Here is a 14,365-nt window from a genome sequence, read left to right as displayed (position 1 = left end):
ACAAACAGGCAGAAAACTAGCCACCAGGATACATGAATGTCAAATAGCCACAAAATGACATGACCCACTCTCACTAGTATCCTTACGTGCGTATGAGGAAGGACACCACTTCGACTGGGACAACACATCACCCTAGGACAAGCCTAGGGACACTCACGAGAATTCAAAGAAGTATGGCACTCCAACCGGAACTCTAACAAAGACGTTGACTTGGATCCCATTTACCACCCCCTGAGAAAAAGAACAGGAAATGACATCACCAGCTCTAGGAAAACAAATAGAAAGCAGGCGAGACTACCAGTGCTTTGTCCAGAGGCTCACTAAAGATGTTACCTAGTATGGTGACAAAACATCTGAAAACAAACCTTCCAGCTCAGTGAGCAAACCTACATCCAGAACCTCAATCTGAGCAACAAATTTTCTCAAAACTCACTAACATTGTGGAAAGCTAGGGGAGAGTGTAGGGATCCGAGCAGAGATATTTGTATCATGAACAGACACAGGTAAAGTGTCAGAAGACTGGAGGATGGCTTACATTGCGCCATCATTTAAAGGCAGGCTGCAAGGAAAACGCAGGAAACACACCAGTGAGCCTATCAGTGGTGGGTAAGTTGTTAGAGGGGATTCCGAAACGCCAAATCTAAATGCATTTGAAAAGGCAAAGATTGATTAGGGATAGTCAGCATGGTTTTGTGCATGGGGAATTATGTCTTAAATTTGATAAAATTTTTTGAAGAGGTCACCAAGGCGACAGATGAAGGCAGAGGAGTAGACATTGCCTGTATGGACTTCAGCAAGGCCTCTGACCAGGTTCTGCTCAGCAGACTGGCTACAAAGGCTAGGATTACATGGGATCCTGACAGAGCTAGCCAGCCAATCAGATGCAAAATTGACTTCACTGGAGAAGTCGGGGCAGTGGCAGAAGCTGTTTGTTCAGGATGCCTGTGAACAAGTGCGCCATAAGGATTGATGCTGGGTCCATGGTTGATCATATATAGAAATGATTTGGATGTGAATATAGGAGGCACGGTTAGTAAGTTTGCAGATGACACCAAAATTAGTTTGAGGACAGTGAAGGTGGTTAACTAAGAGTACAATGGGATCTTGATCAACTGGGCCAGTGGGCTGAGGAATGGCAGATGGAGTTTAATTCAGATAAATATGAAGTATTGCATTCTGGGAAGACAAATCAGGACTTAAAAGTTAATGGTATAGCCCTTGGGCATGCTGTCAAATAAGACCCCTCAGGGTACAAATATATAGTACCTTGAAAGTGGGGTCATATAATAGTGTAGTGACAGTAGTATTAAACATGCTTGGTTTGATCAGAGCATTGAGCACAGGAGTTGGGATGTCATGTTATGAGTGTACAGGACATTGATAAAGCCACATTTGGAATAGTGTACAATTCTGATCACCCTTCTATGGGAAGGATATTCTTCATCTGAAAAAGGGTGCAAAAAGATTTACAAAGAGGTCGCCAAGACTGGAAGGTTTGAGTTAAAAGGAGGCTGGATTGTCTGAGACTTTTTTCCACTGGAAGATAGGAGGTTGAGGGGTGACCTTTGAGGTTCATAAACATGAGGGGCATAGACAAGGTGAACAGCCAAGTTCTTCTCCCCCAGGGTAAGGGAGTCCAAAACTAAAGAGCACACATTTAAGGTGTGAGGGGTAAGATTTAAAAAGGGACCAAAGGGGCAATGTTTTCCACACTGTTGCATACAGGGCAGATGGTGACTCTGGTTAGCACTGCTGCCTCACAGCGTCAGAGATAAGAGTTCAATTCCGGCCGTAGGTGGCTGTGTGGAGTGTGCACATTGTCTGCGTGGATTTCCTCCCACAATCCAAAAGTTGAGGGGTTAGGTGAATTGGCCATTCTAAACTGCCCACAGTATTCAGGGATGTATAGGTTAAGTGTATTAGCCAGGGGTAAATGTAGAGCAATAGGGTAGGGGATGGATCTGGATGGGTTACTGAGTGTCAGTGTGGATTTCTTGGGCCAAATGGCCTATTTCCACAGTATAGGGATTCTATGATTTTAAGTATAGAATAAGTTTCCAGATAAAAGTGGTAGATACAAGTACAGTTATAACATTTCAAAAGACATTTGGACACGGATCGGAAAGGTTTAGAGGGCCACAGACCAAACAGGACTAGTTCCATTTAGGAAATCTGGATGGCTTGGACAAGATGACGAAGGGCTGTTTGTGTTAGATGACTATGTCTTCAATAACTAGGTGCTTAAGTATCATTTTTAGTTCCACTTTCAGTTGAACTGGATTAAATGATTCAGATGCCACAGCCTGAGACTCAACCTCATGAAATCTTGTGGTGTCAGAGTATATGTTAAGGATTTGTGGAAGGGCAGTAAGGTGGCTAGCACTACTGCCTTTTAGCGCCACATCCCTGGGTTTGATTCCAGCTTTTGAGGTCTCCCACAAAGGTGCAATACATTTTGCACCCTTTGAGCTCCCACCAAATGTTGTTCAAGATGGAGAAGTACTGATTAATCAGCTTGAAATAGACCAGGACATGGTTCTTCACAGGAGACTGTCTTGTCCATGTTTGACCTGATACCATAAAATTTCATGAGCTCTTGGCAGGAGGACACCCCTGTCAACTCATGATGTGGTGGCACCATGGCGCACAAACTGGGCCTGCCCTGTAAGAAGGACAGAACATACCCAGATCTGTAGATATTGTTATCTGCGTCATGTGCAGAAGGTATAATTCCATGAGGAAGACTACGCCAGGCTGTTGCTTGACTAGTCAGTGAGACAGTTCTCCTGATTCTTGCACTAATCCCTGATGTTAATAAAGAGGACTTTGTAGGGTTGACAGAACAGAGTTGGCAGTCATCATTTCCGACACTTTGTTGGCTATCAGCGGTTCCTCACAGAAGAGAGTGACTCTCTTCTATTCTTAGGGCGAGTCCATAACTGGCTGAACACTGATGCAGGCTCTGCAGATACTGCTACACTTGGGGCAGAAGGTGGTCGCATGAAGGTGGGGCATTGGTATGACAACACACTTCTTACAATGGTTTCGCTTGGCTTTTGCTTTTTCCTAACAGCAAGTCTCAAGATGCTTGACACCTTCCCAGCTGCTCCTGCTCCATTTCGGAGGGTTTGAGCCACTAATTCCTTAGGTGTCAGTGGGAATGCTGCACTTGGCCAGTGAGGCCAGATGATATCCCTGAAGGGCTTCCTCTGCCCACCTGGGGCTCATACGCCATTCCTGAGCTGGGAATATACTGCCTGCTTGCACAGTCTTATATCAGTCATGCAGGGATACTGGGGCCAGATGCTAGAGATGTTGAAGATGTGGGGTGGTGGTTCTTTGCAATGCCAGGCCAGGCTGGAGGAGGGCCTTCACTTTGCAGATGTTTAGGGTGAGACCCATGCTCTCTCATGCCTCCTTAAAAAGGTCATGGTAGTCTGGGAGTTTGTCCTGAACTTGCACATATGCAAGCATCATCCGCACATTGCGTTTTGCTTGCACTGAGTGGCGTGATTTTGTTGGCTATAATTATTACTAGGACAGACAGACTTCTGTTCTCAGGAGAATCAGAGAAGAGACAATCAAGGTAGTGGAGTTGAAGCCTGACAAATAAAATATGGTTACATCAAATGGTAGAGAAGGAAAGACCATACACTGATTATGCAGAGTTCTTTTGAGAAGAATGGTGCATAAAGGATTGGTAGAGTAAAATCAGAGAGCAGGAAGAAACTGTTAAGGAGAAATACAGCAAAATTAATTCAGGTTAGAGTCAGATGTACAGCATGGAAACAGACCCCTCGGTCTAACTCTTGCATTCTGACCAGATATCCTAAATTAATCTAGTTCCATTTGCTGGCATTTGGCCCAAATCCCTCTAAATCCATCCTATTCATTCAACTATCCAGGTGCCTTTTAAATGTTGTAACTGTACAGGTCTCCACCACTTCCTCTGGCAGTTCATTCCATACACACACTACCTTCTGCATGAAAAGGTTGGCCCTTCGATCCCCATTAAACATTTGTCCTCTCACCTTAAACCTGTATTTTTGGACCCCCCACCCCCCCAACTCCACAACCACCTGACGAAGGAGCAGCGTTCCAAAAGCTTGTGCTTCCAAATAAACCTTTTTAACTAGAACCTCATGTTGTAGGATTTTTAATTTTGTACACCCCGGTCTAACACTAGCACCTCCAAATCATTACTTCAATATATTGGCATTCTCTGGACTGATGACACACTCATCCCTGACTCAACAACAATCACGTCCTTCTCCTTGGTGAATACAAAGCACTCATTAAGGATCTCCTGTGGCTCCATGCATAACTTCCCTCCTTTGTCATTGAGTGAGCCTACCCTTTCTAATAATATGCATAAAAAGCTTTGGGATTCTCCTTGATGCTGTGTCATGGCCCTTATTGCCTCCCTAACTTCTCAAGTCCAGGTTTTTACTGAATTCAAATATCTGTAATGTGCCATGGTAGGAGTTGAACCCAGTTCTCCAGAACTGTTGAGCCCGTAAATAATTAATTTAACACGATGTAAAAGGTTTCTTGAACCTTTAGGTGCCTTGACTGCAAGATAAAATCAGATTTCTCAGAACACTAAACTGCTGCCCCATATGCTAAGTATATGAACAAGGTGTTGCCAAGATAAGGAGTTTGCATTGCAGTATTGATTGGACAGAGGGGCTTTTGTTGTTTTTATGAGAAGAGAAGGCTACAGTCAGTGATGCACTTGTTTTACATCTATCCTAACGTTCAACTGAAGCAGCGCTTTTGAATGATGAAATTGAATAGTACAATATTCACTTCAATGCAATGTCAAATGATAACATGCTGGTTTATTTACCCTCAAATTGCTATGCACTGGCCATATGGCTAATTATACAAAATGTCTTAATGAATTTTAAAAACACTAACAGCCCCATTGTTGGGTCTGTGAATAATATGAATTAATGTATATAAAAGGATTCTTGAATCTTTAGGGGCCTTGACATTAAGAGAGAGATTCCCCACCTTGAGAATTTACCACTTTTGTTGAATAGCAGTAAAATTAGCACATCTATTTAAGATCATTCACTATAATCATATCTGTGGATAGTCACCAAGTTTAATTATTCATCATTACAGTTGATTTCCCTTTTGATAACAGTTTTTTAAAACCCAGACTCTGCTCTTCTGCATTACTCAATCATTTCTAAACATGACAGATGGTCCTGGCTCTTCTTTTTAAAATCCATATGCTGTTAGTTGAAGAATGCATTCTTGGCAACGCACTAATAGCTAGAATGTACCAAGATAGCTGTGCATAGCACCACTGAAACAGTTTCTACTGACATTTAGAAAGGGGCTTACATCATCGTCATCATCTTCAATAGCTTCTCCTGTGAAGTACAACACTGCCCGTGGAACGATGCGCTCATGCAAGAAATGACCAATTTCAAAGTCAGCAGCAAGTATCGCCTCTGAATCTTCATCCTACAATGAAATTTAAAACCTCAATTTCCAACAGTGCAATGGCAATGGCAATACAATCAGATATACAAGCAAGCAGCAGCCCATTCAGCTCCTCTAGCCTGTTTTGCCATTCATGATGATTATGGTTGATATGACTAACCTCAAATTCACACCTTCCCACCTACCTTGATACCCTCTGAAATAACTCGTCTCTCCGGCTTTAAATAGGCCAAGCCTGATTTTTAATTAGTGATCCCTAGTTTTGGATTCTCCCACAAGAGGAATCATCCTCTGTCAAGTCACCAGGTTGTGTATTTCAATCAAGTTACCTCATTCTTCAGCAGATACAAGCCTAGCCTTTTCAATAAGGCAATGCCCCCATACCAGGTATTAGTCGAGCAAAGCCTCTTCAACTACTGCCAATGCATTTTAATCCTTCCTTAAATGGGGTGGCCAATAGTGTACTCCAAATGTAATTTTTCCAGTGTCCTGTAAAACCCAAGCATAACCTCTAGTTTTGTACTCAATTCGCCTTGTGATGTGTGATAAATTTACATATGAAAGAACTGAAACCAACATGGTCATTCTAACAGATGAGACTTTAACAGGTCTTTTTCAATATATAATTTCAGTTAAATCACACTCTAAACTTTTGCTATAAATTCTGTGTCTCAATGTTACTCCACAATCACCTGAAGGAGCAGCGCTCCGAAACTTAGCACTTCCAATTAAACCTGTTGGACTATAACCTGGTGTTGTGATTTTTAACTTTGACAAATTTAAATGCTTTTCTCATTTCCTGCACTTGTATACTCTTTTTGATTCATGTAAGATGGCACCAAGATCTCTCTGCATCTGAACTCTGCAAATCGCTCCATTTAGATATGCTTTTTATTCTGCCTATCAAACTGGACTATTTCACATTTTCTTGCATTGTACTCCACATTTTTACCTATTCAAATTTCCCACGTCATTTTGTAGCTTCTTTATGATCCCTTCAGCACTTGTTTTTCCACCCATCTGTGTCACTGGGAAATGTTAACCTTTATTCCCCTCTTTACACAGTGAGCAATTGCAACAATGTGAAGTTACAATATATAGAAGAAATGAAAACAGCAACTATGCTCCTTCAAGTCAACTTACCAGCTCTCCATTCTCGGGAACTGCAAAAAAACAACATAAATTAGAAACTTCACAAAATACTCAAAGATATTCAAATCATTTCAACTCAGTTCATACTTACCTTCAGGGGGTGAAAAAAAATTGAAGAAAGAGTCATTTGGGACAGTCTTTGTTACAGTTCTAACAGTGCCACGACCCTTATGCTTCTGTTTCTTCTTAATGGTTTTCATCGTGATGTTCTTTCCCTTCTTCCAGTCAATCTGGCATCTGATTTGTAAGTTGCAGAAATTAAAAAGCATTTTCTATGGTAAGCTTTGAAGCTAAACATTAGAGAAATACTAATCCACTGCAATAGGAAAGAAACAGACTTTTTACAGTCTTCAATATTGCTGTCAACATTAGGTAGCTCCGTTAACTACGCATGCTCCTTGACAAATATTGTACACTACTTGCTGTCAAACTGTCTACTTATTCACTTCATTCAAAACAATTTTCAATCAGTGCGGGGTTGAGACTCAAAACCTAGTGGACAAAGTGAACACCATCCTCAACTTTGGGGAAAACAACAAAATGGTGATATCAACAAACTGTGTACAGAGTGCCAGGCTACTGGTCAATTACCGGTTCAAATCCCACTGAGCAGTGGTGAAATTTAAATTAAATGAAATACTCAACTGGAGAAAACATCCTCCCTGCATAGAGTCTGTCGGGCCCTGTTAGAATTGTTTCAATCCGGTTCTCCCGACTGCCCCAAATACTTCTAAACTGTGGTTGAAAGAACTTTTGATGAGGACTCATCTACTATGGTGGCATGGGCGGAGGTTAGAAACAGGAGGGGAGAGGTCACACTGCTGGGAGTTGTTTTTTCAAAAAAAACCTCCACAAAGTTCCAGGGATGTGGAGGAGAGGATTGGCAAAACAATTCTGGGTAGGAGTGAAAGGAACAGGGCAGTCAATATGGGGGACTAACTTCCCCAACCTGACTGAAAATGCTATAATTCTAGTATGTCGGATGGATCAGTTCTTGTCCAATATGTGGAGTGTTTCTTGACAGTATGTCGAAGGGCCGACAAGAGGAGAGGCCACATTGGATCGGATATTTGGTAATGAACCAGGCCAGGTGCTTGATTTAGTGGTAGGTGAGCACTTGAGAGTGTGACCATAAATCGGCTACATTTAGTTTAGCAATGGAAAGGACAAGAGCAATTATAATGCGATAAGGCAAGACTTTGGAGGCACAGAATGAGATAGCAAAATGCAGGGGATGGGGACAATTGAAACGTGGAGCTAGTTTAAGGAAGAGATATTCCATGTCCTTGATGGGTATGTCCCTGTTAGGCAGGGAGGAAGGGATAAGAAACTGGTTTACTAAAGAAATTACATCTCTTGTTAAGTGGAAGAGGGAGGCTTGCGTGATGTTGAGAGGAGATGGTTCCGAACAGGCAATGGAGAGTTAACAGATTAGCGAGGAAGGATTTAAAGAGTCAAGAAGAGTAAGGAAGGGACATGAACAGTCTTTAGAGAATAACAAGAACCCGAAATTTTTCCATAGGTATGCGAGGAATAAAAGGATGAGTAGGATAGGAATAGGGCCAAAGACAGAAGTGGGAAGTTGTCTGTGGACTCTGGAGGTTGGAGGAGTGCCAAATCAATATTTCTCATATGTTTTCACTTATGCAAAGGAGAATATTGTAGAGAAGATTGCGATGCGGGCTATTAGACTTGAAAGGATTGAGGCGAGTAAGGAGGAGGTGTTATCAATTCTGAAAGGTGTGAAAGTAGATAAATCCCCTGGGCCAGATGGGATTTATCAGAGGATCCTCTGAGAAGCTAGGGAGATGGTGGAGCCTTTGGCCTTGATCTTTGAGTAGTCATTGCTTAGTACAGGTACAGGTTTAGTACTAGAGGACTGGAGGATTACAAATGTTGTGCCCTTGTTCATGAAGGGCAGTAGAGATACCCAAGTAATTATACAATAGTGAGCCTTACGTCTGTTGTAGGAAAAAAGTTTTGGAAAGGATTATAAGAGATAGGATTTATATAATCATCTAGCAAGCATCGACTTTGATTTCAGATGGTCAACAGAGTTTTGTCAAGGGCAGGTCATGTCTCACAAACCTCAGTTTTTTTGAGAAGGTGACCAAGCATGTGGATGAGGGTAGGGCAGTTGATGTGGTGTACATGGACTTCAGTAAAGCTTTTGATAAGTTTAGACGTGGTTGGCTGTTGGAGAAAATGCAGAGGCATGGGATTGAAGGTGATTTAACAGTTTGGATTAGAAACTGGCTTTCTATAAGGAGACAGCGAGTGGTGGTTGATGGAAAATATTCAGCCTGGGTGTCCGGTTACTAGTGGTGTGCCACAAGGATCTGTTTTGGGACCACTGCGGTTTGCCATTTTTATAACGGACTGGACATAGGCACAGGTGGATGGGTTAGTACGTTTGCAGGTGACACTAAAGTCGGTGGAGTGGTGGATAATGTGAAAGTGTTGTGGGGGCCTTGGATAAACTGCAGAATTTGGCTAAGAGGTGGCAAATGGAGTTCAATGCAGAAAAGAGTCAGGTGATTCACTTTGGAAGGAGTAACAGGAATAAAGGGTACTGGGCTTAAAAATGTGTTGCTGGAAAAGCGCAGGTCAGGCAGCAAAGGAACACGAGAATCGACGTTTCGGGCATAAGCCCTTCTTCAGTTTCCTGATGGGCTTATGCCCGAAACGTCGATTCTCCTGTTCCTTTGATGCTGCCTGACCTGCTGCACTTTTCCAGCAACACATTTTTAAGCTCTGATCTCCAGCATCTGCAGTCCTCACTTTCTCCATAAAGGGTTCTGGGCTAATGTTAAGATTCTTGGTAGTGTAGATGAGCAGAGAGATATTGGTATGTACATAGAGATCTGCCACCCAGTTTGATAGGGTTGTTAAGGTGGCATATGGTATGTTAGCTTTTATTAGTAGAGGGATTGAGTTTCGGAGACACAAGGTCATGCTGCAGCTATACAAAACTCTGGCACAGCCGCACTAGGAATACTGCATACAGTTCTGGTCACCGCCTTCTAGGAAGAACGTGGAAGCGTTGGAAAAAGGTTATGCACTAGGATGCTGCCTGGTATGGAGAGAAGGTCTTATGAGGAAAGGTGGAGTGTTTGAGGCTGTTGTCATGAGGAGGAGAAGATTGAGGGGTGACTTAATTGAGACACAGAAGATCAGAGGGCTAGATCGGGTGGACAGTGAGAGCATTTTTCCCTCAGATCATGGTGGCAAGGACTTGGGGACATAGCTTTAAATTGAGGGGTGATACATGCAGGACAGATATCAGAGGTAGTTTCTTTGCTTAGTAGGGAAACAATGTCCTGCCTGCAACAGTAGTGGAATCGCCAACTTTACGGGCATTTAAATGGTCATTGGATAAACATATGGATGAAAATAGAATAGTGTAGGACAGATGGGCTTCAGATTGGTTTCATGAGTTGGCGCAACATTGAGGGCTGAAGGGCCTTTACTGCACTGTAACATACTATGCTAGTGTGGACATGACAAAGGTTATGCCAGTATTTATTGTCCATCCAAAATTGCCCAAAGGGCAAGTAAACATCAACCACACTGCTGTGGGTCTGGAGTCACATGTAGGCCAGACGAAGAAAGAAGGGAAGTTTCCTTCCCTAAAGGAAGTTACTGAACCGGATGGGTTTTTTCCCCTACAATTGACAATTCTTTCACGGTCATTAGAATCTTACTTCCAGTTTAAAAATTGGATTTAAACTTTCCCATTTTTACCCCTCGATTTTATACATCTCAATCATGCCCACCTCAGTCTCCTCTGCTCCAAGGAAAACTACCCGGTTGTGTCCAATCTCGCTTCATAAACTCTCCAGCCCAGGCAACATTCTGGTAAATCTCCTCCGCACCTTCTCCAGTGCAACCACATCCCTCCCAAAATGCATACTTCAGAACTGCTCATAATATTGTAATTGCGGTCTAACTTGTTTTACAATTCCAACAGAACACTGCTGAGACAGAATTTAAGAGCAGGGAGGTTAAGGAAGGAGATCCTTACTTTGACCCAGTGACAGAGGGGAAGGTGCTTGGCTTGGAGGATAAAACATAGGTGATGGTGTTCCACATTTCTGCAGCCCCTTGCCCTATGACATGGCAGAGAATGGACTTGAAAGACGCTTGGGGTGTTACTGCAGTGGATCTTGTAGATGGTACTACCAGTACCTTTTGCCATCCATTGATGGCAGAGTGAATTGAGAGTGGGGTGGATATGGTGCCAATCAACAGACAGAAATTCACAGATCCTTAGGCAGCACCTTCAAAACTTACCACCACTACCATCTAGAAGGACAATGGCTGCAGATAAATGAGAATACCATCACCTGCAAATTCCCCTCCAAGCTACTTAGTGTCCTGACTTGGAAATGAACCATTGTTCTTTTAGTGTCACTGGGTAAAGACCCTGAAATACTCTCCTGAACTGTTGTGGGTTTAACTACATCAAATGGACTGCACAATGAATAAGGTAGCTCATAACCACCTTCTCAAGGGCAACTAAGGATGGCCAATGAATACCCAGCCAACAACAGTCATAGCTCATGAACTGAGGTCAGTTAGTTCAACTGGAAGCCAGTGTGGGTTCAATTCCCAAATGGACCAATGTCACCATGAAAATCCTACCTACTCAACCGAACTCACATCAGAGGCAGTGACCCTTAGATTAACCAGTCATCACGCTCCCACAAGAAAGTAGCCCTATGGTCCTCTGGACTACGCAATTGTACCTTTTAATTCCTTTGCAATTACTGAGTCATTAATTGCGCTGTCGATGACCCGTTCCATCACTTTGCTAAGTGCAGTCCAATTCAATTTGCACACATGGGAAAAGTTTCTACATTGTTGGATAGATATTGTAGGTGAAAGGGCGGACTGCAGATTAGAGTCAAGAGTGTGTGGTGCTGGAAAAGCACAGCAGGTCATGCAGCATCCAAGGAGCAAGAAAATCAACATTGCAGGCAAAAGCTCATCAGGAAATCAGGATCAGTTGTGTTGGAACAGAGGCATGACTAGTTCTGCAGCACAAGTCTTCAGGACATTGCCAAGGCCCAAAGGGCCATCCCCAAGGCAAGTTTAGTGTCCCAGTGTGCCATTCAAATTTAAGTGATGCCAAAACAAGACAATTTGAAAAACCCAACCTTACAAGGGAGTTTGACCACATGGTCAGTGAACTGACCTGAACTAGCAGTTAAGCTTCTTAACAGGTTGGAGGTGAATTTATTACAAGCTGTTACTGAAGGTTTCAAAGGAGTGGAAAAACAACTAAAGGCGAGGGGGTGGATCTTAGAAATAAAATCCTGAAGGAACTGGACAGACTAGATGCGGGGAGAATGCTCTTCATGTTGGGGAAATCCAGAACTAGGGTCACAGTCTAAGATTAAGGGGTAAACCATTCAGGACTGAGCTGAGAGATAAATTTCTTCACCCAGAGCTGTGGACCTGTGGAATATTCTCCCACAGGAAGCAGCTGCGACCACTTAAAATACATAGGGAGCTGGACATTACCTTTGCCGCTAAAGAGATCAAGGAGTGAGGAAAACAAAGCAGATGGCATGATCAGCTAGGATTGTACTGAATGGCAGTGCAGGCTCGAAAGGCTGAATGACCTACTTTTGCACATATTTACGTTTCCGAGACCTGCTGAGTTTTCCCAGCAATTTCCGTTTTTGTTAATTGATTCACTTTCTGCTGGAGCTATTCAGATACTGAGTAATCTGTGTTAAGAGCTGTTTTACCATTTGAGGCTTGCTGAGGACAGAGTAATTTGGGATATTTTACTGTTTTAGACGTGGACCAAACTTGCAGTTAATTGTGAGATATAATAAAGCTACATTTCTTTCTTCCCTCTGAATAAAGGAATTTTTTTTTAATGCTAATACATCATTTATAATTGCATTATAATCATGTAAAGACTGAACCTCTTATTTTCTACTTTATTTTGATTGTATAACAAAAGACGGAGAAATAAATTGCTGTACTTTTAAAAACCAAGTTAATGAAAACCATTGTGGGTCATGCTATCATGCAGAGCAGGCTTCAAACTCTCTAGGAAAGGTTCCAAAGCAAACAGGGCAAGTAAAAGGCAAAAGTCACAAATCAGAGTTCTGGCCAATCTCAGAGGAATCTAAGCAGTGTAAACAGGCAGCCAGGTATCATGGATGTGCAGATGGAGACATCCTCAGGTTCTCAATGCACAAGAGCAATACAAGTTGAAGTAAGAAGCCTTTCACTATATCAGAAAATTTGAGCCATGAAGAGTTAAAGTAGATTTATTAGGAAACAAATATTCACAAACATCTGAAAAACTGAGCCTCACGTTAGGCAGGAAGAGAGGAGCAGCTTTTTGCTTAAAAGGCCATGAAAAGCATAGATGATCAAATGTACAAGCGGTGTGTCGAGAAGATAACTATCAGCATTACAGTCAGGTGTAAAGCACAGAAACAGACCCTTTGGTCCAACTCGTCCATGCAGAAACTGACTTGGAAAATTTATGATTGAACATGAAAGGAATTATAGAAGAAAGGGAGAGCAAGATTGCAATCAAGATCTCCTGTCTACACTGGAGATGAACAACAGTGAACTAGAGGTTCTACAGCAATTCAGAGTATCATGCTCATACCCTAACTCTAAGTTTGGTCATCCTTTTGCTGAATTCAAACTTGGTCTTGGGCTCCATCTAGTGGTAAATGCCAGCTAGTGCAAGTAGAGCAACATCTCCCATTAAATAGTCAATTTAACATAACCATATTTTGGTTTTTATTTAATAAAAATGCAGGAATTCAGCAATATATAAAGCAATTGTCAATATTTTGATTCAGAGGGTAAGGACCACACTAATTTTATTTGGTATGCAAGGTCCTACTCCAGTTAACAGATTCCTATGGAAATTAAGTGCTTTGCTGATAGGAATTATAGGATGTTCTCACTTAAAAAAAAATCAGCACTATCTGCAGTTGCAATCCAAGTGGACAGCTGCAAATGGATGGAATAAGTGCCAAAAAATATTGAGCCCTTTCTGTTACCTTTCACAGATTTGTATATTCATAGTGCAGAAAATACACTTTATTTAGCCCATTAAGACTGCACTGACACAACTAACCACTAAAGGCAAACTAAGCTTAATTTCCTGCATTTGCCCCACATCCTTGAATGTTATGATTTTCAAATACTCACCCAAATAGTCTTTTAAAAGTTTGTAAGGTTTCCAACCTCCACTACCTTCCCAGACAGTGCATTCCAGATTCCCACCACTGAGTGAAAATGATTCTCTCCCCCAAACCTCCTTTCACATGCTTTGCCAAAGTCAGGAATCTGACTAATTACTCCAGGATCCTAAAATTACACCCCCTTACGACTGATCCCTCAACCAGGGGGAACCGCTGCTCCCTAATCATGCTCTCAATACTCCAGTCTCCCCTCAGCCTTCTCTGCTTTAAAAGAAAACAATCCAATTCTATCTAGTGCATCCTTATAGTTCAATTTCTCCAATCCCAGGCAACATCTTGGCAAACCTCCTCTATAGCCCTTCTAGTGCTTTCACATCCTCCTAATTGGGAGGTGACCAAAACTACACAAACTACTCCAAGCTGTGGCAAGATAGATTCCAACATTACTGCGGATGCTGGAATCTGAAACCAAAAGAGAAAATGCTAGAAAATCTCAGGTCTGGCAGCATCTGTAAGGATCGCCTTACAGATGCTGCCAGACCAGCTGAGATTTTCCAGCATTTTCTCTT

At 42.2% G+C, this 14,365-nt stretch overlaps 1 protein-coding gene across 5 annotated transcripts in view; it reads right to left on the bottom strand.

Moving 5' to 3' along the window:
• nap1l1 (nucleosome assembly protein 1-like 1) overlaps positions 1-14,365 on the bottom strand; it is an 89,518-nt gene that overhangs the window by 14,491 nt on the left and 60,662 nt on the right. For all 5 annotated transcript variants that reach the window (XM_072552075.1, XM_072552076.1, XM_072552077.1 and 2 more), the window contains 3 exons: positions 6,701-6,846; positions 6,601-6,620; positions 5,356-5,478 (listed from right to left, as the gene is read on the bottom strand). In XM_072552075.1, coding sequence (XP_072408176.1) covers positions 5,356-5,478; positions 6,601-6,620; positions 6,701-6,846 — 289 coding nt within the window. The remainder of the gene's footprint in view (positions 1-5,355; positions 5,479-6,600; positions 6,621-6,700; positions 6,847-14,365) is intronic.

This window comes from Chiloscyllium punctatum, chromosome 32, assembly GCF_047496795.1.
Source record: "Chiloscyllium punctatum isolate Juve2018m chromosome 32, sChiPun1.3, whole genome shotgun sequence".
Classification (NCBI taxonomy): Eukaryota; Metazoa; Chordata; class Chondrichthyes; order Orectolobiformes; family Hemiscylliidae; genus Chiloscyllium; species Chiloscyllium punctatum.
The sequence above is the reverse complement of the archived record's forward strand: the minus strand, read 5'-3'. Positions and strand labels throughout refer to the sequence as shown.